The sequence below is a fragment of the Ovis canadensis genome, chromosome 24, assembly GCF_042477335.2.
Source record: "Ovis canadensis isolate MfBH-ARS-UI-01 breed Bighorn chromosome 24, ARS-UI_OviCan_v2, whole genome shotgun sequence".
NCBI classification, from domain to species: Eukaryota; Metazoa; Chordata; class Mammalia; order Artiodactyla; family Bovidae; genus Ovis; species Ovis canadensis.
The window spans coordinates 19,386,801-19,411,241 of NC_091268.1; the positions used below are offsets into that span (position 1 = coordinate 19,386,801).

At 49.2% G+C, this 24,441-nt stretch overlaps 1 protein-coding gene across 1 annotated transcript in view; it reads right to left on the reverse strand.

Moving 5' to 3' along the window:
• LOC138429743 (ectonucleotide pyrophosphatase/phosphodiesterase family member 7-like) overlaps window positions 1-24,389 on the reverse strand; it is a 36,449-nt gene extending 12,060 nt beyond the window's left edge. The window contains exons 1-2 of the mRNA XM_069571468.1: window positions 24,131-24,389; window positions 4,580-4,725 (exon numbers count right to left, since the gene is read on the reverse strand). Of these exons, the coding sequence (XP_069427569.1) occupies window positions 4,580-4,725; window positions 24,131-24,389 (405 nt within the window). The remainder of the gene's footprint in view (window positions 1-4,579; window positions 4,726-24,130) is intronic.
• Between the last annotated feature and the right edge of the window lie 52 nt (window positions 24,390-24,441).

Below are 24,441 nucleotides of genomic sequence, written 5' to 3' on the forward strand. Positions count from 1 at the left end.
TAGTTGATACTTCTTAGGGCAAAGCCTGAGTGTTGGCTTTTGTATAGAATCTACAGAACTCTTCGGGGCTTCCCTGGTGGCTCAGACAGTAAAGAATCTGCCTGTAATGCAGGAGACCTGGGTTCCATCCCTGGGTTGGGAAGAGCCCCTGGAAAAGGAAATGGCTACCCACTCCAGTATTCTTGTCTAGAGAATTCTATGAACAGAGGAACCTGGCAGACTATAGGCCATAGGGTCGCAAAAAGCTGGATACGACTGAGCAACAAACACTTTATAGAACTCTTCAGAACCAATCATTAGTGAAAGAGTTTCAGTTTGGTTTTGTGTTTTGTCTTGTCTCTTCTTTTAGTGGACAGCATTAATGTCACCAAGGTGCATAGGTTTTAGGAAGGCCCCTGAAGTGTTCATCCCATTGTACTTTGATGGAGAGTATGTTTAGTGGTTTAGGGAAAGGAGTTAGTTACACGTTCTTGGGAATGACTGAGTGGAAAGATATGGACTCCATGTATTGGGCTGGCCAAAAAATTTGGGTTTTTCTGTAATAGCTTATGGAAAAACCTGAACACACTTTTTGACCAATCCAATATTTGAAATCATACATTGGTTCTGAGTGTTTTCATTGCTCTTCTGTGTTCTGGAGGCATCACTGAACAGAAGGAATAGAGAGGGCCAAGAGTCTGTGTTTTACCCCCTCCCATGCCCTTTTGGAGGTCGGAGTATTATTCTTAGAACCTTTATGATGCGTGATGGAGACACAATTTGTACCAGTACTGGGATGCATTATGTTTCTATTAATGCTCTTCTAAGCAAAAATTGCTGGCACCCTCTTTCTCACAGCTTTTCCAAGTTTGGAAGCTTTTGTCTAGGAGATCTGGCTGACACTGAGAACCTTAGCTGCCCTCCCGACCATCTCTCCAAATCCCCTCCTGGTGGCAGCCTACTGCAGTTACAGACTCTTGGTAGACATGAGTATCTCACCCACACCATTTCACAACTTAATACTCTCTGTCTCCTCCATAAGAGGAGAAACATGCCCCTAGGTTTTCATAGCTTCCCAGGTGGCACTGTGGTAAAGAATCCACCTGCAATGCAGGAGACCCGGGTTCGATCCCTGGGTCAGGAAGATCCCCTGGAGAATGGAAGGACAACCACTCCAGTATCCTTGCCTGGAGAATCCCATGGACAGAGGAGCTGGGTGGACTGCAGCCATGGGGCTGCAAAGAGTTGGGCACGACTGAGTAACTAACACTTTCACTTTCCTGGGTCTCCCATCCATAGCTGCCTGCCTTTCTCTGAGAATTAGGACTTCTGAACTTGGTGAAACACCTTAGTCGTTGATCAGGTTCAGTTATCCCAGGAGCTTGTTTGAAATTCCAGCCTGCTCTTTGGAACTTCCCCGCTGGTCCAGTGGTTAACACTTTGTGTTCCCAGTGCAGGAGGACCTGGGTTCGATCTCTGGTCAGGGAGCTAGATCCAGCATGCTGCAACTAAAGATCTGCATACTTCAAAGCAGATCCTGCACATGCAGTGAAGATCACGTGTGCTGCAACTAAGACCCTGCTGCTGCTGCTGCTGCTAAGTCGCTTCAGTCGTGTCTGACTCTGTGCGACCCCATAGACGGCAGCCCACCAGGCTCCCCTGTCCCTGGGATTCTCCAGGCAAGAACACTGGAGTGGGTTGCCATCTCCTTCTCCAATGCATGAAAGTGAAAAGGGAAAGTGAAGTTGCTCAGTTGTGTCCGACTCTTAGCGACCCCATGGACTGCAGCCCACCAGGCTCCTCCGTCCATGGGATTTTCCAGGCAAGAGTACTGGAGTGGGGTGCCATTGCCTTCTCTGCAACTAAGATCTAGTGCAGGCCAAAAAAAAGTCCCAACTTGCTTTCAGTGGAGCCTCTCCATTCATAGCCTGACTGTTAGGGAAGTCCCGCTGGTGTGAGGATACACTCTTGGACTGTGGAGACTGGATGCAAAGGTGGCTGAGAATCCTATCTCATAGGCATCATCTGCCAAGAGACGCTGATTCTTATGGACCTTGATGGACTCTGGCAGCGTTAGTGTCACGGAAGAAAAACATTTTCGTCCTATTAAAGGTTAATGCATCAGTATCCACAGAGCCTGCCTGGAAGAGACTCAGAAGAAGGATGGATTTTCCCAGTGATGGATACAGGGCGGGCCGCTGTCCTGCAACCCCACTGGCAATGCAAATGTGCCCGCCCCTTGGCGTCTGGCATCTGTCACCCTGTTTCGGCAGGGGCGGGGTGCTGACCTGGGACCACAGGCTTGCTCTGATTACAGGAGATTTTGTGCCAGCTCCTCAGGGAGTTGGCTGAATGGCCCTTCCTGGGCAGGATGAGATACACCAACTTGACATTTGCTTGCCAAACGAGTGGTGTGTTGTCAGCTGCCTGGCCCTGCACCAGATCCTCATTTTGCACAACCACTTATGAATTCAGTAAAGAGGAAAAGCACTCTGATTTTGAATTGAGCAGGAGGAAAAAAGTCCTGCAAATAAATGACAAGGAGACAAGAACCATGCATAAGAAAGTGCCAGGAAGGGAGAATGCCACCAGAAACCTCGTGCCAGTGAACAAATTCTATAGCGAGAGAGGCTCTGGGTTTTGAATAGTGAATTAATCAGGGCTTAACAGACATTCTTAGCAGCCTGGCAGATATAGGCATCACTCTGAAGTCCATGACTAAATGCTTTGGCCACAGAAGAAATATTATGTCATGGTTAGAGTTAAAGAGTTGCTGCACCCAGAGTGAGTTCTAATCCCAGCCCTGCCTCTCACTAGTTTTGTGACTTTGAGAAGTTATGGTGTCACTTGGTGCCTTAGTTTACTCATCTGTTAAAGGGGCATAACCTTAGCACCACCTCAGGGTTGTGATAAATTAATATACGTAAAGCACTTAAATCAGTTGCTGGCACATAGTGAGTGTTATGGATGTTATTTTTATTAGAAGGACAGAGTTTATTTGCATGGTCTATTCATCAAAATTTTAAAATGTGACAGATCGGGGAAGGAAGCTGCTGCTGCTGCTAAGTTGCTTCAGTCGTGTCAAACTCTGTGCGACCCCATAGACGGCAGCCCACCAGACTCCCCAGTCCCTGGGATTCTCCAGGCAAGAACACTGGAGTGGGTTGCCATTTCCTTCTCCAGTGCATGAAAGTGAAAAGGGAAAGTGAAGTCTCTCGTTGTGTCTGACTCTTAGTGATCCCATGGACTGCAGCCCACTAGGCTCCTCTGTCCATGGGATTTTCCAGGCAAGAGTACTGGAGTGGGGTGCCCTTGCCTTCTCCGGGGAAGGAAGCTAGGGTACAACAAATAGGGGGAGAAAATGAACCTGAGGTAGAGAAGGGTCATGGCCAGCCTCCTGTGATTCTTCTAGAGCTGTATTGTCCCGTATGGGAGTCCCACCTGTGTAGTATCTAGATTTAAATAGAAACTAATGAAAATGAAACACAACTAAACATTCAGTCCCTCAGTCTCACTCACCACATTTCCAGGGCTCAATTACCGCCTGTGGCTCGTGGCTTTGATATTGGACCATGCAGAATAGAACATGTCCATCATCACAGAATGTTCTGTTGGGTAGTCTTGGCCTAAAGCTCTAGTGACCAGATGAAGTCCTGCTAAAGTGCCTCAGCTTCCATTCATGACAGTGACTGATCATTTCGAGCAGTGAGCGCTAAGCAACTCACGTGCGTTATCACAGTTAATCCTCCCAATGAGCCTGTGAAGCACGGAGTCTGACAACCCTCATTCCAAGGGTGGGAGCAAATGAAGCAGAGAGCAGAGGTCATTGCCCGAGGTGAGGCTGCGGGAGAAGGGTGGGGCTGGCTGGATCTGCTCTGGGAGTCAGAGTCCACAGCCTGTGTTCTGAGCTGCTGCAGTCACGCCCCTTTGCCATGTAGCATGCACAGCGTGGGCTGGAGCACAGAGAGGAAGGGTCAGGACTCAGGGGAGCTTGGAGCCAAGGCTGGTGTCTTGGGGGAAGAGGAGAAGGATCTGTTCTGAAGTGATGACTTTGGAAGCTCACAGGGAAAACACAAGACTGGCAATAGGCTTGGAGCTTGGAGTTCAACGTACAACTGATTTTTGCCTTTTTGAAGCAATAGTGAATGGGGTGCTGGGATATTATTCCTTGCAAATGAATGTTCTCATTAGAGCTTTTCATGCACTAAGTGGTCAGCTTCGTTCCTAAGGGCTTTCATGCCTAAGCCAGAGGCAAGAGAAGAGATATTTATTAAAGAGTGGCTGGGTCCAGACCCTATGAGCCCTGGAGGGACAGTTGAGATCGAGCCGACTCTGCCCTCATGGGGACTTATCCATCCGGAACAGCTAAAACTTGCTGAGCTATGCATAAAGAACACATTGTATTCAATCCTTACAGCAGCTCCATTAAATGAGCACATTATGATGATGCCTGTGCCACATTTAGGGAAATAGGAGCTTAGAAAGGTTAAGTCCCTGCCCAAGACCACGCAGTTTCTAACACCCCCACCCCCCAGCCCACAACACGCCTAGGAATGAGAGGTGACGTCCCAGGAAGTCAGCCCAGGGGTTCTGGCGATACCTGTCTCTGGGCTGTGATCCAGAGGGGGAGAACGCCATTGTCCCACCACTCAGTCTTGTTCTGTGTGGTCTTGAAGGAGTACTTCCAGAGTGTCTCTGTGTTGAACATCATGTTGTGAATGACTCCGTGATCTTCGATCCAGCGACCTTGGGGGTGAATAAAGGAGGGAAGGTATTGGTAAGTTCTATGAATGTTGCTGCCGGGGGTGTCCACGTGTTCTTAAGATGGCCCCTCCCAACATCCTTCTGGTTGGCCTACTTAATCTGAGGGCTGACGCTATGGGCTTCAGACTTGTTTTTCTGAGGTGCAAACGTTGGCAGCCACGAAGGAAGGGTCATTATATCTCAGACCTGCCAGATTGGATCTGCTTCCTGGAACAGACCTCACAGTCCTGGGGGAAGTTGGTGTTGGCTGTGGAAGCTGATGAGGGAGGTGGGAAGCAAGGCACAGGAAGGCCAAGTTCCTCAGGTTGTTCTGTGTCCAGAAGCTAAGTCTGGGAATGGGACATTTCCTGTGGGATGGTTTTCCTCATCGGCTTGTGATGACCTGGAATCTCCAGTGGGCTTGAGTCCAGGCAAACATCCCAGAGTTTCTCCCATGATTCCCACAGGCTTGGCTGTTTGAGGGAACCAAGGGAATCAGGAAGGATTTAAATTTTTTGGTTTGTTTAAAAAAAATTTCTTTTTGGGGGGCCAAATGGCATGTGGGATCTTAGTTTCGTGACCAGGAATTGGACCCATGCCCCCTGCATTGGAAGCACAGAGTCTTAACCACTGAACCACCAGGGAAGTCCCAGGAAGGGTTTCTAGACATGTCAGTAGATGGAGGCAGACTTATTTCTCTCTGCTTAAGGGAGAAAGGCCGGTACTGGGGAATATGAGTAAGCTAGGTTGTTGTTGAACACATAGGGACTGAACCAGATTTGGGGAGAAAACCCTGTGCTGTTACATTGTACCAGGGAAAAGGGGACTGCACGTGAGGGTCAGTCTAAAGGGGAGCTGAAAGGTTCAAGGGGAGAGCTGAGGGTCCATGCCTCTCTCCTCCTGGGACAATGAAGCCTCTGAGTAACCCTGCTGATCGTAAGACAGTGATGATTCCTCCCATGTCCACACTAAGAAGGACAGGCTGTGACTGGGGCTTGTGGTTCTGAGCACAGAGAAGGGAAATGCTCTCTGCTGGGTCAGAGTCACTGCCAGACTGCTGATGGGTAAAGTCCCCCTAGGGTGGCCAAGGCCAAGGCTTTCAATGGGGAAGAAGCAAAACCAGTTGTGGCTTTATTGTTTCTGCCGTGCAGGCAGGCCTGACAGCCAGCCAGGCGTGGGGTCACCAGAAGTAAGTTGTGCTGCTGCCAGGGACTGGGGCCTAGAGGTGTCAAGATTCCTGGTTAGGGATTAGGTCAGACAGTTGACAGGTAAAGAGCATGGACTTCGAATCCATGAGAGCTCAGTTCCCCTCCTGACTTGGCTTCTGAACTTGCTGTGTGCTCGTGAAAAAGCCTTGATTTGCATGTGTAACAGGGGTAGGGTCTGTGTGAGGGAATCATGGCACACGTTCACCATTAAGCCAGATCACTTCAGTTCAGTTCAGTCGCTCAGTCGTGTCCGACTCTTTGCAACCCCATGAATCGCAGCACGCCAGGCCTCCCTGTCCATCACCAACTCCCGGAGTTCACTCAGACTCATGTCCATCGAGTCAGTGATGCCATCCAGCCATCTCATCCTTGGTCGTCCCCTTCTCCTTCTGTCCCCAATCCCTCCCAGCATCAGAGTCTTTTCCAATGAGTCAACTCTTCTCATGAGGTGGCCAAAGTACTGGAGTTTCAGCTTTAGCATCATTCTCTCCAAAGAAATCCCAGGTCTGATCTCCTTCAGAATGCCATATACAACACACACTTTTTCCGAGTACTTTGGAAACATTAGCTCATGTGAAGCTCCCAATAGCCCTGCAAGGTAGGAACTATTATATCGCTTTCACTCTTTGCTGGAAATGGAGGCACAGAGTTTGTTCAAGGTCATGTGGCAGAGCTGGGGGTGGAACCTGCGAGGTTTAATTACAACTCCCTGCTCCTCCTACCCCCAGGTAAAATTCACATAAAACACCAGTGGTAAAGAAGCCGGCTGCCAAAGCAGGAGAGATAAGAGACATGAAGTTGATCCCAGGGTCGAATTCCTCCCAGATCAGGAAGATCCCCTGGAGGAGGACATGGCAACCCACTCCAGTATTCTTGCCTGGAGAATCCCATGGACAGAGGAGCCTGGTGGGTTACAGTCCATGGGGTCGCAAAGAATCTGACACAACTGAACCGACTTAGCATTGGCAGCAGTGACATAAAACTATTAACATTTTAAAGTGACCAATTCTGCAGCATTTAGTGCATTCACGGTGTTGTGCAACCAGGACCTCTTTCTAGTTCTAGTACATTTTCATCACCCCTGAAAGGGACTCTGCCTATTAGCAGTCACTCTGCAGCGCTCCACTCCACACCTCCTGGTGGCCACTAATCTGCTTTCTATCATAGAAATGGACTCATTCAGTCTGTGGCGTTTTGTGTCTGGCTTCTTTCGCTGAGCTTCATGTTTCCTGGCTTCATTCCCACTGTAGCATGGATGTATACTCCATTCCTTTTTACGGCTGCGTAATATTCCATTGTCTGGATAGACCAGAATTTGTTTATTCATCCATCCATCAGTTGGTAGACATTTGAGTTGTTTCCACTTTCTGGCTGCTGTGAATAATGCTACTATGAACATTCATGTACAAGTATCTGTTTGAGACCCTGCTCTCAATTCTCTTGGGTAAATACATAGGAGTACAATTGCTGGGTCATATGACAACTCTATGTTTAACTTTTTGAGGAACTACCAAGCTATTTTCCACAGTGGCTGCATCATTTTACTGTCCCATTAGCAATGTTCAACACTTGCTGTTTTCCTCTTTTTGATTATGTCCAGCCTAGCTGCTGCTGCTGCTGCTGCTGCTGCTAAGTCGCTTCAGTCGTGTCTGACTCTGTGCGACCCCATAGACGGCAGCCCACCGGGCTCCCCCATCCCTGGGATTCTCCAGGCAAGAATACTGGAGTGGGTGTCCAGCCTAGCAGGTGTGAGTAACTCACTGTGGTTCTGAATTGCATTTCCCGAATGCCTGACGATGTTGAGCTTTGCAGCCTATGAATACCATGAGTGAGATTACTCTGTTAGGAGCAGGTAGAGGTCGCATGGGCAAGACTCTTTGGAGCCTCACAAATAAATAATGGAAGGCTTCTGAAATCTACCAGGAGCCCTCTTGTTACAGCTTCCTGACGACTGAGCCATGTCATCGCAGCAGACGACATGGAAACACAGACATAGACACCCAGGGAGCTCTCTTTTGCCTTTATTTTTTAAAAAAACCTATAATATCCTGAATCCTGTTCTATGTGACTCTTCACCCAGGAAAGAGCAAATCCCGTGGAATTACGAATGCCTACCATTTCACCCATTCTAGTGTTTTTCCACGGTATTGACTACCATCAATGTTCCAATCAATTGAGTTGCTTGTTAAAAACACAGATTCCTTGGTCCCCACTCTAATCCTTGCTGAACATAGAGCTGTGGGTGGGGGCCAGGAGTCTGCATTTTAACAACCTCTCTTGGTGGTTTGCGTGCACACTGACAAGTCGGAATCACTGGTTCAGGGATTGTTAGTCCTTCACACAGGCATGTGGATTTGTTCCAACAGACTGCCCCTTGCTCCAAAATCTGGGTTGACTGTAGCCCCACACCCTAAGGGCTAAGGGAGCCAGGGAGCCAGGGAGCCCTCGGATCATTCTGGTATCTGGGTTGATCCCTGGGTCCGGAAGATTTCCCTGGAGAGAGCCCAGCAATCCGCTTCAGTATTCTTGCCTGGAAAATCCCATGGACAGAGGAACCTGGCGGGCTAGGGTCCACAGAGTCGGACACGACTGAAGCGACTTAGCATGCACACACACACACTGCAGGCACAGAAACTTGTCTCCTCCTACACCCTACAAATTCTGGCTTCCATGCCCTGGAACATCAGTTAAGTAGGCTAACCAATCATAGCATCCATTTCCCCCTCAAAATAATATTACCTGAGCTAACAACTAACCTAAAATGAGCTCAGGGAGGATGACCCTTCCATTCTGTGGCATGGCTCATTCCAAGTAATTGTACAAAGGGAATCAGCTCTGCAGTGGTTGGGTTATTCCCACCCTGACACTTAAAGGCAACCCAACCAGTGGCTGGGGACCACTCATCACCCAGCGGAGGTTTCCATTGCCCTGTAGGTTCCTCCTTCTCGCTGCTCAAGCCTCTTTACCCTGGTCAAAGGCCAATTATGGAACGTGAGCAAAAGAAGACGGAGGAGAGGGGAAGCTAGGAAACACGCGGCTGCGAGGAGCAGCCACCCCGGTTTTACTTGAATTGCATTTTCTCTGCTTTATACTCTGGGGCTTCCCAGGTGTCGCAGTTGAAAAGAATCCACCTGCTAATGCAGGAGACACAGAGACGCAGGTTCAATCCCTGGATTGGGAAGATCTCCTGGAGTAGGAAATGGCAACCTGCTCCAGTATTCTGCCTGGAGACTCCTATGGGCAGAGGAGTCTGGCGGGCTACAGTCCATGGGGTCGCAGCGTTGGACATGACTGAGCGACTGAGCACGCACACTCCCTGGAGACAATCGGGAGGGCCTGGCTGGGAATACTGCGAGAAGGCAGCAAACGCCGTTGTCTGTGCCTAGACTTCCAGAGCCTGCTGGTTTCCCACGATGCTGCACGAGTGGAGTGTGTGTGCGTGGGGAGCGGATGGCTGGGCTTGTGAGCCCTTGATCTCTCTCCAGACCTCAGTTTTCCTGTCTGTAGAACGAGCGGGGTTAATGGTTTCCAAGGGCCTTCCAGGCTCCATCATTCTGAGAGTCTGTCATCGCTGTCATTTCAGTGTCTGGCGAGGAAGGTAATTATGCAAGTGAAACAGGAAGTAGGATGAGCTCTTCTAGTGAATGGGATTCCTGCTGCTTGCTAATTACACTCTAATTAGGGTACAGTGCAGACTCCCACACTGTATCCGTTGCGGCAGGGTGCAGCTAAGTCACCCAGCTGAGCCTTTCAGGTCTCAGAGTGAACCCAGCTACCTTCAACTCCTTCGCCTGGTTCTCAGGGACTGATGTATTTATTTCTCAAATATGGCTTAGGAAACCAGAGTTGAATTCTATCCCTTCTTTTCTCCCCTTCTCAGATATTTTGAACCAAGTACTGTGGTTGACTGTCTCATGGTATTTATACTCTAGGGGGCGGGAGAGAGTTAAAAATAGAATGTGTTCTGGGTGCTTCTAATACTCACAGCTATTTTTTTTTTTCTTGGAATTCCTCTACTAATAGGCCCTGCTAACAGACATGTCAAGGTATACCGTGTTTGCCCCAAGTCTCCTCCCTTTGTTCAGTTGGTTGGCCAGAAACCCAATTCTCTCTTTCTTAAAATTTGAACCAAAAGACACAGTAACGAATCAGCTGGTGGTAGGCTCTGCTGTCTCCCACGATGAACCAGGAGTGAAAAGAGAAAGGTGGTTACAAGTGAGGGAAGCAGAGACAAGAAAGCCCAAGAGGCAGATGAGAGACCACAGGGCTTCTGAGAGCCAGAGGAGGAAGTTTGGTTTCTGTAACTGCAGTTTCTGTTTCCCGGTTGCCTCTAATTTGGTTCCCATGATCAAAAGTTTGCCCATGAAGAGCCTCGCCTTGCGGTCCTTTCCCTTGTGCTAGTATGAATGGATTTCTGTTTCTTACAGCTGTTACTCCCTGATGTGGTTGAGAGTAGGGCTGTGCCTCATTCATTTTGGTGTCTCCCTGGCACAAAGCGTAGACCTTTGCCCACAGTAGGCAGTCAACAAATGTTTGTTGGATTTAATTGAACAAATTCCCTCCCACCCTCTGCCCCAATCATAGACGGCCAGTACTAACTGAACAAGTAGGAAGCAGACCTTGATTTAGTCCAAACTCAACTTGGGAAAAAAATTACTGTAGTGGGATGAAAATAAGCCTATAAAGAATAGTTAAAATCATTAAATAAACCTATAAAATAAACCTTTAGTGGAATTAAAATGCATAACTTAATATATTCAATGAGAGCATCTCACTGCCCCCCAGGGGGCTTCCCAGGTGGCGCTAGTGGTGAAGAACCCTCCTGCCAATGCAGGAGACATAAGAGACGTGAGTTCAATCCCTGGGTCAGGAAAATCCCCTGGAGGAGGGCATGGCAACCCACTCCAGTATTCTTGCCTGGAGAATCCCCTGGACAGAGGAGCCTGGCAGGCTACAGTTGCAAAGAGTCGGACACAGCTGTAGGGATTCATCATACACGCATGCCCCCAAACATTTGCTCAATTCCTACCATAAATTTTCAGGTGCAACAGTAACTATCTGCCAATAGATTGTATGGGCATAGACACACTTTGTCATGCATTCATTTATTTAACGATATTTTAAGGACCTACTGGGCTTCCCTGGATAGCTCAGTTGGTAAAGAATCTGCCTGCAATGTAGGAGACCCCGGTTTGATTCCTGGGTAGGGGAGATCTCCTGGAGAAGGGATAGGCTACCCACTCCAGTATTCTTGGGCTTCCCTTGTGGCTCGGCTGGTAAAGAATCCGCCTGCAATGTGGGAGACCTGGGTTGGGAAGATCCCTTGGAGAAGGGAAAGGCTACCCGCTCCAGTGTTCTGGCCTGGAGAATTCCATGGACTGTATAGTCCATGAGGTTGCGTAGAGTCGTACATGACTGAGCGACTTTCACTTTAAGGACCTACTGTGTGTCAGTCAGTAATTCCTTTGAACCAACCTACCATATTAAGCTATAAACATATCTTCATTTTCCTCCCGATTTGTGGGGTCCAGTACTTCATTAAGTTCACATTCCCCAAACCAAAGAAGAAAGGTCTTCTTAACCAGCTGATATGAAATCAATGAGGAAGAACAGCCTTTAAATGAAGTCAATCAACCACCTTAAATCAACTCATGCTCCAGTCTGGAGCAGACAAGCACAGTCAGACCTACAGCCAAGACCCTGGTGGATAAACAACCCGCAGTGGGGCTCAAAACTACACTCAACCGAAGTCTACACACTCAGAGTGCCACATGGATGATCCACTGGACCTGTAATAAAATTGCTGGGGACAAGAACAGGTGGCTCAGTGTACCATTCAAAATTTTAAACCTCTTCAACTCATGCTGCAGTCATGAGGCTTGACCCCAGCAGGGCACTCCACAAGGGCAGCCCTTTTTCTGGACGGGGAAGTAAGACCCTAGCGTCCATTTTAGTAAACTGCTCTTTCTCATGTGTAAGTGCAGATGAAAAGTGCTGACTGCTTCTTTTTTGGCATTGCTTGTTAATTATGACCATCAATAAATCATTCTATCCCTGAACAGGACTTGAGGATGGCCCGAAGGCAGAGGCACGATTCCTCAGTAACTAGGCCAGCAGAGAACAGCTTTCTCACCCCCCACCTCTTCCTTTCATCCTCTGTCAGAAACAGAAACATTCTCTCTTCAAGAAGCTGGCAGTGGACAGCCGCACTTGCATTCCGTCTGGGAACCCTGTTAGCACCCACTTCTACCCTTGGCCTGCCTCACCGGCCACTGTCACAGAAATGGGATCTGTCCTCTGTTTTGCATTTTTTCTCAATTCATTTTCCCTTCATACTGGTGGAGTGGCCTGAATGGTCCCCCCCTACTCTTCCTCAAGGATACGTCCATATTCTTATTCTCAGAACCTAGGCGTGCTGCCTTATTTGGGAACAGGGTGTTTGCAGATGTAATTCAGTTCAGGATTTTGAGATGAGGAGATTCAAAAAACTGAGATCATGGCATCTGGCCCCATCACTTCATGGCAAATAGATACGTAAAGAGTGGCAAGAATGGCAGATTTTCTTTTCTTGGGCTCCAAAATCACTGTGGATGGTGAACTGCAGCCACAAAATTAAAAAGATGCATGCTCCTTGAAAGGGAAGCTATGACAAACCTAGACAGCATATCAGAAAGCAGAGATATTACTTTGTCAGTAAAGGTCTGTATAGTCAAATCTATGGTTTTTCCAGTAGTCACGTACAGATGGGAGAGTTGGACCATAAAGAAGGCTGAGCACCAAAAAGTTGATGCTTTCAAATTGTGCTGGAGAAGACTCTTGAGAGTCCCTTGGAGAGCAAAGAGCTCAAATTAGCCAATTCTAAAGGAAATCAACCCTGAATATTCATTGAAAGGACTGATGCTGAAGCTATAATACTTTGGCCACCTAATGGGAAGAGCCAACTCACTGGAAAAGACCCTGGTGCTGGGAGAGATTGAGGGCAGGAGGAGAAGGGGACAACAGAGGATGAGATGGTTGGAGGGCATCACTGATTCAGTGGACTTGAGTTTGAGCAAACTCTGGGAGATAGCCAAGGACAGGGAAGACTGCATGGTACAGTCCATGGTGTTGGAAAGAGTTGGGCAGGACTTAGCGGCTGAACAACAAACACAACCTGCATAGGCTCTAAATGCAAGAGCAAGTGTCCTTATGAGAGGCAGAAGAGAAGAAGGCACAGATAGGAGAGGAGGGAGCAATGTGGCCACAGAGGCAGAGACTGGAGTGATGTGGCCACACGCCGGGAGTGCAGGCAGCCAGTAGAAGTGGAAGAGGCGAGGAAGCCTTCTCCTTCAGAGCCTCTGGAGAGGGCCTGGCCAGTTGGCACCCTGATTTTGGACTTCTGGCTTCCAGACTCTCTGTTGCTTTAAGCAACCCAGTTTACAGTTCTTTGTTACAGCAGCTGCAGGTAACCAATGCACCTGAGTCCTCAGTCTCAAGTGGTCCCAGCTTCTTCTCTCACTCAAGGCCTTGGGATCCTGAGCAGTCATGATTTTTTGCTTCACTGCTCTGGTGTTTTGGGTTAACCCTTTGGGCTCAGATGGTAAAGCATCTGCCTGCAATGCAGGAGACCTGAGTTCAATTCCTGGGTCTGGAAGATCCCCTGGAGAAGGAAATGGCAATCAACTCCAGCACTCTTGCCTGGAAAATCCCATGGACGGATGAGCCTGATAGGCTACAGTCCATGGGGTCGCAAAGAGTTGGACACGACTGAGCGACTTCACTTCCTCTGTGTGATGCATGGATCTGTGGCACTGGGAGCATCTAGGAGCTTGTTGTTGTGTAGTTGCTAAGTCATGTCTGACTCTTTGCGACCCCAGGGGCTGTAGCCTGCCCGGCTCCTCTGACCATGGGATTTCCCAGGCAAGAGTACTGGAGTGGGTTGCCGTTTACTTCTCTGGGGAGTCTTCTTGACCCAGGGATTGAACCTGTGTCTCCTGAACTGGCAGGTGTGTTCTTTACCACTGAGCCACCTGGGAAGCACAGATGATTCATATACACGTTCAAATTTGAGAAGCTCTAGTAGGATAAACTGTATGGTGACAATCAGATCTCTTCTCTACCTGTAAGGATTCTAGTTTCTTCATGTCAAATCTGTTAAATATGAAGTGGAAGCTTTGTAGCTACAAACCAAATGCTTAGGATAGAATGGCACGCCAATGTGTCATGCATGCAGTGACTTGATGTCTGAAACTTGCTTTAAAAGATTCAAGGAAGGAAAGAAGGAAGGAGGAAAGACAGGGCCTTGGGTGGGGACAGTGGAGGACAGGTGAGGCGGAATGTGGACACATTTTTGCAGCTCGGTGCTGGGTACACAGAGCTTCATTGTGAGATTCTCTCTACTTTTTCTGCAAGTTGGAAATTTCCACAATGAAAAGTTAGGAAATGCCTTGTTTTCCCAGCCATCCTTTATCTTTAGTTTTTTCCCCATGAGTCCCACTTTTATCCTCTTGTGGAAATGCCTGGTGTTGGAGGGACAGCTTTTCTATCTCAGTCTGTGGTTTTCTTTGCTTTGCGTCTTCATGTTTGTGGGTTTTGTTGGCTTTCAGGACGTTTTCGTCAGACTGTTGTTTCCAGGGGAGCAGGATGGGAGCTGATGACGGTTTACGGCATCATCTGACTGGGTTTCCAGCAACATCTGCTGGGCTTGTGTTGTTACCGGCAGCAGGAATTTGATTTCCTTTCTCTTTCCCTACCTCTCCTACCTCTTTCATTCGGTCTTTTTTGTCCACTGGCTACAGTGTCACGTATATGACCTTCAGGTCTCTGATTTACATGTGATTTGCATATTACACTTCTAGTTCAGGGGTTCTCAATGAGGGGGTGGTTTTACCTCCTAAGGAACATCAGGCACTAGGAGAGGGATGCTGCTGGAATCTAGTGACTAGAGGCCAGGGATGCTGCTAAACCCTCTACAATGCACAGGACAGGCCACCCCTCAAGACAAACAGTGATCTAGCCTCAAATATCAATAGCAGGACAATGAGAAGCCCTGATCAAGTCTTAAAGATCATCCAAGTGGGGACTTTCCTGGTGATCTAGTGGTTAAGATTCTGCACTACCAATGCAGGGCGCCTGGGTTCAATCCCTGTGCAGAGAACTACATGCCTCAGCAAAGACTTGGCACACCAAAAAAAAAAAAAAAAAAAAAGAAATCATCCAAGTGCCTTTGGCCACACTTTTTTGCTTTGCTCCATGAAGGAGAGGTGGACTCACGATTGACTGCGTATCAATGAGGAATATTTACTCATAGGTTGATTTTGGGATAGAATGTGATTGCTCATTTGTGCAAGTGGTGCCTTGCACACTTCCAGGGGGCACCGTCCATATAATATTAATGAAAACAACCCCCTCAAAATTGTGCAGCACAGAGTCCACAAAGCCATAAGTGGTTGCTCCAGTTTTGGGGTTGCCCTGGTGCTTCTGGGACTGAGAGAGACTTTTTATTCTGGCTGCCAGAGGCCCTAAGAATGCTGTTGAGTGTCCTTTCAAGAAAAGAGGAAATGTGGAACTCACGTGCTTTATTCTAGACCTTCATTCCCTGGTGGTTTAGATGGTAAAGAAACTGCCTGCAATGCAGGGGACCTGGGTTCAGTCCTTGGGTCAGGAAGATCCCCTGGAGAAGGGAATGGCTGCCCACTCCAGTATTCTTTCCTGGAGAATTCCATGAACAGAGGAGTCTGGCGGGCTAATGTCTATGGGGTCGCAGAGTTATCCATGACTGAGAGACTAACACTTCCCCCTTTTTCACTTTCATCTCATTATAGAGCATCTTCTTTCGCCCCCAGGCCATATCCATTTGACTAGATCTAAAATTGTCAGATTACAGTATTGTGGCTTTCATCTGAAATGTGGTGGTGTTAGCTTCTTATTTTCAGTCAGTTCCTTGGGGGAGGAAATGCATGCTTTCATAAGACTTCCTATCCACCCACTATTTGCTTGGCGGGATTTCCTTGGTTTCAGCAGCATAACTTAATCTTGCTGGTCCTCAATCACTTTGCAATAAAAACTGAGATTGCAGAAAATGTTCATTGTCATTACCAGTGATGGAGCAGTAAGTACAGGCTTCTGGAGAGAGAGAGGGAATTGTGTGATTTAAACTAGCGAAATGAGCTGCTTGCCCCCAGAGAATGGCTTTTCATTTCAGCACGGTCTGAGGGAAACTATGACAGAGTTCAGGGACACAGAGGGACAGAGCTGGGAGGTGTGGTCACTGAATCCACCGGGCACTCCTGCCCTGTGGACAGACCCATGGATGGAGTTGGGATTTCTTGGGACTCGGTCTTGGGTCACTGACTGCAACCCCACATCCCCACACCACGGGGCCCAGGCTGGGTGGTACATCCCTGAGGTTCATGCCAGTCCTTCTTCCGTTGCTTCTCCGATGACAGTCCGTGACTTTCCACCTGGGACCCATTAGTCCCCCATGGGTGACATGGTTTGCGTCAGGCTTGCCATTCCCCACCCTGACCTGGGTGTGGGCACGTGCTTAGCACCATTCCATCCCCCTGGCCACAGAGATTGGTTCTGAGAAGCAAACCGGTGCCGGGAGAGTCGATCTTGGGAATATGGCTTTGAACTGTGCTCCTCAAAAAAGATATTTTGGAGTCCTAAACCTCAGAGCTTCAGAATGTGACCTTATTTGGAAACGGTCATTGCAGAGGTGAGGTCATTAGAGAGGAGGGTATGTCCCTAGTCCAAGTGACTGGTGTCCTAATAAGACAGCCACATGAAGACAGAGACGTAGGAAGAACTCCACGGGCTAGATGGAGGGCTGGAGGGGTGTAACTACAAGTCCAGGAATGCCAAAGATCATGGGAAAACCATGAGAAGCTTGGAGGAGACAGAGGATTCCTACAGCTTTCAGAGAGTATCGCTCTTGATCGTTGTTCAGTTGCGAAGTTGTGTCTGACTCTCTGCGACCCTATGGGCTGCAGCATGCCTGTCCTTCACTATCACCCAGTTTGCTCAAATTCATGTTCATTGAGTTGGTGATGCTATATCTAACCACCTCATCTGCAGCCATCCCCCTTCTGTTTTTGCCTTCAAACTTTCCCAGCATCAGGGTCGTTCCCAGTGAGCTGGCTCTTTGCATCAGGTGGCCAAAATATTGGAGCTTCAGCTCAGCATCAGTCCTTCCAGTCAATATCCAGGGTTGATTTCCTTTAGGATGGACTGGCTTGATCTCCTAGCAGACCAAGGGACTCTCAAGTCTTCTCCAGCACCATAGTTTGAAAGCATCAATTCTTTGGCTCTCAGTCTTCTTTATGGTCCAACTCTCATGTATGTACAAGACTACTGGAAACAAACCATAGCTTTATTATTCTACTGACTCCTTGATTTCAAACTTCTGGCCTCTAGAGCCAGGAAGCAATAAGTTTCTGTTGTTTTAAGCCACATGGTTTGGTGGTGCTTTTTTACGACAGCCCTAGGAGATTAGTATATGTACTTTCAAATTAGATGTCTTCCTCCTTCTCCTCCAGAATCACCATCATCACCATCACTTTTGTCTAAGCAACAGAGAGGGTCTCCTGTGGATGTGGAGACTGTGATATGGGGTAGTCCAGCCTCCATGATCAGTCAGTGTGCCCTTTGGCATTAGGGATTAGACTATAATTCTGGGGCTTTCTGGGGCTCCATGCTGGGGCACCATCCCCTATTACCTGTCACCTTTCCACAAAGACCGATGCTCCCCCCCCCCCCCCACCAGTTGTTTGAGTCCCAACCATGACCTACTCATGACAGGGAGAATTAAGATGGCCTCGGGATTGATGCCCCAGATATACACGCTTGTAGAATTCCCTTCCCTTGCTCATGGGTGGGACTTGTGCCTGGCTTCTAACCAGTGGACATGGAAAAGTTGAAGGGATTTTGCAGAGAAACTAAGGGCCCTAACCAGTTGACTCTGAGTTAATCCAGAGGTGATTATCCTTGCTGGGCCTGACCTCAGCAGGTGCGCTCTTAGCAGAGAGTCCGGAGGCAATCTTCTCCTACTGGCCTTGAAGGAACAAGCTGCCTGGGTTCTGCAGCTGCGGGGAAGGAAGTCTCTTAACAATTGCCTAACCTTTGGAGAGGACCCCGAGCCTCAGATGAGACCACCCCAGCCGGCACCTTGACTGCAGCCTTGTGAGACCCTGAGCAGAGGACTAAAGTCAACCGTGCTCAGAGTCCTGACCACGGGACCTGAGAGAAAATAAATGGGTGTTGTCCAAGGCGATGGCAGCCCACTCCAGTACTCGAGCCTGGAAAATCCCATGGACGGAGGAGCCTGGGGGGCTGCAGTCCATGGGGTCGCTAAGAGTCAGACACGACTGAGCGACTTCACTTTCCCTTTTCACTTTCATGCATTGGAGAAGGAAATGGCAACCCACTCCAGTGTTCTTGCCTGGAGAATCCCAGGGACTGGGGAGCCTGGTGGACTGCTGTCTGTGGGGTCTCACAGAGTTGGATACTACTGAAGCGACTTAGCAGCAGTAGCAGCAGCAGTCCTGTGTGGCTGTTATGCAGCCATAGAAAACCAATGTGGCGTTCCATTTAAAGGAATGGTTAGGTGCTGTGGCCAAGACCACTGGGTGTGTGTGTGTGTGTGTGTGTGTGTGTGGGTGTGTGGGTGTGTGGGTGTGTGGGTGTGTGTGTGTGTGTGTTCAAGGAGGTGGGGGTTGATGAAAGGAGCAGGGTGGATCCAGGTGGAAAGAATAAAGCTACCTTGGAGGAAGTAACAGCCCTTCCAATGAGAGAGGGAAGCAGCTCGATGAAAATGCAGCCCTGCCCAGCGCCCGGCCCCGCGGGACTAGAGGAAGAATGTTACCCAGGTCTTAGGAGCCTCCATCCTGCCTGGAAGTCCCACTTGCAGGCGGTGCTGGGGGGAAATACTTGGAGGAAAAACACACACTTTGTAAGGATGCAAAGATCTTCTGACGTGGAGTGATAATGAGGTGGGATATTTTAAATTAATAGCCAGCTTTGTTTTTAAAATCCTCTCTCCGGGGGCTTGCCTGGTGGTCCAGTGGCTAAGGCTCCATGCACCCAGCTCAGGGGGCCTGAGTTCAATCCCTGGTTAGGGAACTAGGTCCCACATGCCGCGTCCAAGAGTTCGCATGCTGCCACAAACGATCCTGCAATGCCACAGTGAGTATCAAAGATCCCACATGCTGCAACTGAGACCCGATGCAGTCAAATAAATATTAAAAAAAAAACAAAAAACAAAAAACTTCTCTCCTTTAGTCTTCCCTTCATTCAAGCAGTCAGGATTTCTGTTTTCATGTCCCGAGGAAAGGATCCCATGGGAGAAAGTGGAGAAATCAGAGACTCCTTTTGGCTTTGGGGTTTCATATAAGCCTCTTATGGGAGCCACGGAGGAGTTGGGGTGTAGAGAAAGGTTTGAGGGGGACACATGGGAGTAAGAACAAATCTCTCCTGTCTGATTCCCTGAGAAAGGAAGCCCAGAGGCAGAAGGATCGCCAAGGAGGGGGCTCCTTGTCCTTGACTCTGGTGGAGTTCCAGCGAGAAGGAAGCGAAACCTCCCAAAAGATGTGTGGAGTTTGGGAACAGAGTGGGCGGGAGCCTGGGACTGTGTGCGTCAAGCCCTGCAAAGAGGGCCAGACTCTGGAGACACGTTAGTGGGAAGCTGGCCATCGTCTACCCTGCTCGGCTCCACAGGGATGCTCCAACAGTATTTGTCAGTTGACAGGATGAATACAGTCCTAACAAACTCTCCAGGAAGACTTTCTCCACCAGCATCAGGACAACTGATGAGGGATCCTAGGTCTGGGATGAGGGCCCAGATACCACACACCTGACAGCTCCAGGCACAAGGAGGCCCTGCTGCTCAGAGTTCCGACCTCACCAGACAAGTCAGCTACGTCTCACGGCTGGGCCACGGCCTCTCCCTGCCGCACTCCTTGCCTGGGACCGCCTGGTCTCTAATCTCTTGGCCTCTGTCTGGGAAGCTTGGAGGAGTGGCTGCTTGCCTTTCTGGGCTCCGTGGAGCCCACGTGGGAGCAGCCGCCGGTGCAGCTGAGCTGAGCAGCAGGACAGCGGCGTCGTCTCCCCACCCCTCTCCTGACTTAACTGGCCCTGAGGTGTTTGTAAGAACTCCAGTTAATTAGTCGTTGGGCCCAGAGAGCCCCTTTCATCATACTTTGTGTCAGGCCTACCCCCTGGAATCTGAAGAGGTCTTCGGGTGCTGGCAACACCAATTTTTATCCATTATTTTTTTCTATTACGGATGATCCTTTTCCACAGTGGAGTCAGACAGAGGTCGGCTTGAGCTCAGCTCACGAAGACAGATGCGGGTGCTTTTGCTGGGTCCAGGGTGGCCTCTGTGTCATTAATACGACATATTCAGGATGTCTCCCTGCTGCCCGGAAGCTCTCAGTATGTGCAACATTCAAAGGTGTTTGGGATGACTACCTCATGCGAAGAGTTGACTCATTGGAAAAGACTCTGATGCTGGGAGGGATTGGGGGCAGGAGGAGAAGGGGACGACCGAGGATGAGATGGCTGGATGGCATCACTGACTCGATGGGCATGAGTCTGAGTGAACTCCGGGAGTTGGTGATGGACAGGGAGGCCTGGCGTGCTGGGATTCATAGGGTTGCAAAGAGTCGGACACGACTGAGCGACTGAACTGACTGACTGACTGACTTAATTAGGAGGAAGAACACCAAACGGCTGTAGGCGTGCTAAAGGTAGGGAGAGAGGACCGGTGTCAGGGACCATCCAGGGCGGAGTTCAGGTCCTGCTTTGCCCCTCAGCAGAAGGTCTGCTGTGGGACCTCAGGAAAGATTTGTGCATTCATGGGCCTTGGATATCTCATCTGTTCTGACTTTTTATCACTGCTATGAGAATTGAAGGATATGGTGACTGTGGTACTTGCTGAGCATTTTTGTAAGCCAGGTTGTGGTTAAGTCACTTAAGACAGGGGTTTTCAGCTGAGGGCCAGTTTGTCCCCCAGTGGTGTTGGGCAATGTCTGAGACATTCTTGGTTGTCGGGGAGGAAGAGACACTCCTGGCACCTAGATGATGCACACCAGGAGTCTGCCCAACATCCCACCTGCACACAACCGTCCCCACTACAGAGGGCCGTCTGGTCCCAAATGCCAACAGTGCTGAGGTTGCAAAACCTGTTTTAAGGCAGTGACTTGTTCACCACCTCAAAAAGTGGCAGGTTGGTTATAAATAAGAAGGATAGAAAAACATGCTTTTTTCTATAAAGTGGTGAATTTATGTAATAGGCATTTTATAGACCTATAGTACTTTATAGGCAATACATACACATGGTCCAAGATCCAAAAGGTACGCTGAATGTACAATCCAAAGTCTCCCTTCCACTCTGTCCCCTTCCTGGAGGAATCAGTGTTACCAATTCCTTGTTTATTTCTTTAGAGGTTCTCTGTGCATCTATTAGCAACTATATGCACGTATACACACACATATGCACACACATATGCATGCTACACGTATTCTTTGCATCTTGCTTTTGTCACTTAATCCATCTTGGAGATAACTTCCTACCAGACACAAAAAGCTTCCTCAGTTTTTCTTAGTTAAAAAAAAAAAAGAATATTTTTGGCTATGCTGCGCAGCCTGTGGGATACTTAGTTCCCTGACCAGGGATTGAACCTGTGCCCCTTGCAGTGGAAGTACAGAGTCCCAGCCACTGGACTGCCGGGGAAATCCCTCTCAGTTTTTCTTTTAAAGGTGACAGAGTATGCCATTCTATGCATGTCCAGTATTTTATTTAGCCACTCCCCTCTGGATGGATAGGTTGTTTCTATTTTCTTTCACTGTTGCAAACTAATGTAATGAATGACTTTGTATGTGTGTCATTTTCCACCAAGCAAATTAGTAATGGTAGGATAGAGTCCTACAAGTAGAATTGCCAAATAAGAAAGTTTGTGTGTTTGTAATGTATAAGATGTTGCAAATTACCTTCCGCTGAAGCTGTAAGTTTTCCATTTCCTGCTGGCAGTAGTGTTGGCATGATTTTGTAATTTAAAAAAATTTGCTCTCACCGTGTGTATCATCTCATCAAAAGCCTTCTGGGGGTCAGTAAAAGGTGAGCATGCCTTACAATATTTTGTGCCCCTTGTATTCTCAGCGCTCAAGGACCCAGAATCTGCCCATGGGAGATCTTTAAGCGTTATGAAGTTAATGCCGCTGGGGAGTAGAGAAAAGTGCTCTTTCGTTCCTGCTTCCTGGTACTAATGGTTCCCGAATGACTTGCGTCTGGAAGAGTTTACATGTAGGAAAATCCCTCTCAGCAAATCTCCCTCTGAGTGGTTGCTTAGCTTTATTTTTCGAGTTTCTGATTCAAGGGTCCCTTTGAGAGTTGGGTGGAAGTCCCAGCAAAAAGGCACCAGCAGTTTGCCCATCATGTTAGAGGTTCCCAGAGCTGCCCGTGGACCCTAGCAAGTGGTTCTCTGGGTGGGTGTGTGTGTGTGAGGTTCACATTACTAGCGCCCCTCCCTGCCCTGCGAGAGGGGTCTGCCGATTCCCAGTTCAGAATGAGCAGAACCAGCTCTGTGTGTCCAGGGCCACCCTGGTTCCTAGTCTGGCTTCTTCCTCCCCACTTTCTGACCATGTGGCTGGTCAGTTACTCAGCCTTGTGGAGTTGTTTTCTCACCTGTGGATGAGAAAACTTGCTTTGCAGTGTTGTCCTGAAGATACCCAAGGCAAAGCCTGTGGCACAGAGCCTGACATCAGGCTCACATTTGAAATGGAAGCTACTGTTAGTCTAATTACAGGCGAGCCCTTCGCATCCTGACTGCCTCCTCCCCTGCCTCTTTAGACTGGAATCTCTTTGCTTAGTGGCAACTGGCATTCTGGATCCATCACGTTCCTTCTTGTCACAGAGACCTCGTACGTGCTGTTCCCTCTGCCTGGAACACTTTTCCTGCCTCTGGACTCCCGAGGTCTCTTTCTTTTTATTTATTCATGTTTGGTTGTGGTGAGTCTTCACTGCTACGCAGGCTGCTCATTGTGGTGGCTTTCCTTGCTGTGGCGCACGGGCTCTGGAGCACACGGGCTTTAGTAGTTGCAGCATGTGGGCGCAGGAGTTGCGGCCCCTGACTCTGGAGCACAGGCTCAGTAGTTGTGGTGCAGGGGCTTAGCTGCTCTGCGGCCTGGGGGATCTTCCTGGACCCAGGATTGAACCCGTGTCTCCTGCATTGGCCGGCAGACTTTTTACCACTGAGCCACCAGGGAAGGACATGGGATCTCTGATCTTCCTTGCAGCATGGGGATCTTTAATTGCGGCATACAAGCTCTCAGTCGCAGCATGTGGATCTAATTCCCTGACGAGGGATGAAGCCAGGCCTTTTGCTTTGGGAGCACTGAGTCTCAGCCACCAGACGGCCAAAAAGTCCCCCAACATCTCCTTCACGGGCAGCTCACCTTCCTCCAGAAGCCCTTTCCTGTCTCTCTGATGTCAAGTCCCTCTGCCCTTGCTGCCTTCTTCCGTCTTGGTGTCTCTCTGGCTTGTAATGACATCTATGTCTGTGTTTACTGTTCTGATGTCTGTCTCTCCCAGTGACCCGCATGCCCCAGGTGAGCTGGAGGGGCCAGCTTGGGCAAGACCCCGAGGCAGGTGGGGGCTGGTTGGAGGCACATGCAGGGGGCCTTCGTGACCTGGAGGGAAGCTTGTGAGAGGAAGAGAGATGAGAGAGGCTCGGAGCGAGCAGGTCAGGGGCCAGGCCGTGGGGACCTTCTGGGTCATTGAAAGACAAGATTTAACTTCTCTTCAAAGATCGTACATGTCCCTCCAGTGTACCAGCATTAAGCAGTACCTGATCTAACTGATTACTTTAGGCTTTAATATTTTATTATTCTCAATAAAACTCTTTTAATGATTTACTGTATACAAGATCCCCGGCCATGATATGAAAGGCAGGATGGAGGGTAGGGTGGGCCTAGGGCATCGGGGAGATGCCTTTGGAGTCTGCAGCTGCGGTCCCCATCCTGTCTGCAGGCCACGGGTTCTAGAAACAACCCTGTGTATCCCCAGGCATGCTAAGCTAGCACTTCCTCCAGGGAAGTGATCCCAGGTCGCATGGGCTGCCTCAGTCTCCCCAGAGGTGCCAGAGAAGCTGCTCTCTGTTTCAGGGAACGGCGGACGCCAGGCTTCTGCCGGCACAGTGGCCTGGCTGCGGGGCAGAGCTTACCCGAGATGGTGGTGAAGTGGGACGGGGAGGTCATGGTCACGAAGGGCGGCGTGAGGTACTTGGCCTTGACCCCCTCCTGGGCCAGGCGGTCCATGTTGGGGGTGTCCACGTCCTGGTCATAGTCCCAGCGGAAGCCGTCAAAGGAGATGAGCAGCAGCTTGTGGAAGCTCTTCGTCCTGGGGACGGGGTGGCCGCCGGCCCAGCCCAGCAGGACGGGCAGCAGCAACAGCAGCAGCGCGAGGGCCTGGGGCCCTGTCATGTCCCAGCGCCTCCCACGCTCTCACCGCCGGGGTCACAGCCTGCTCCCGTTT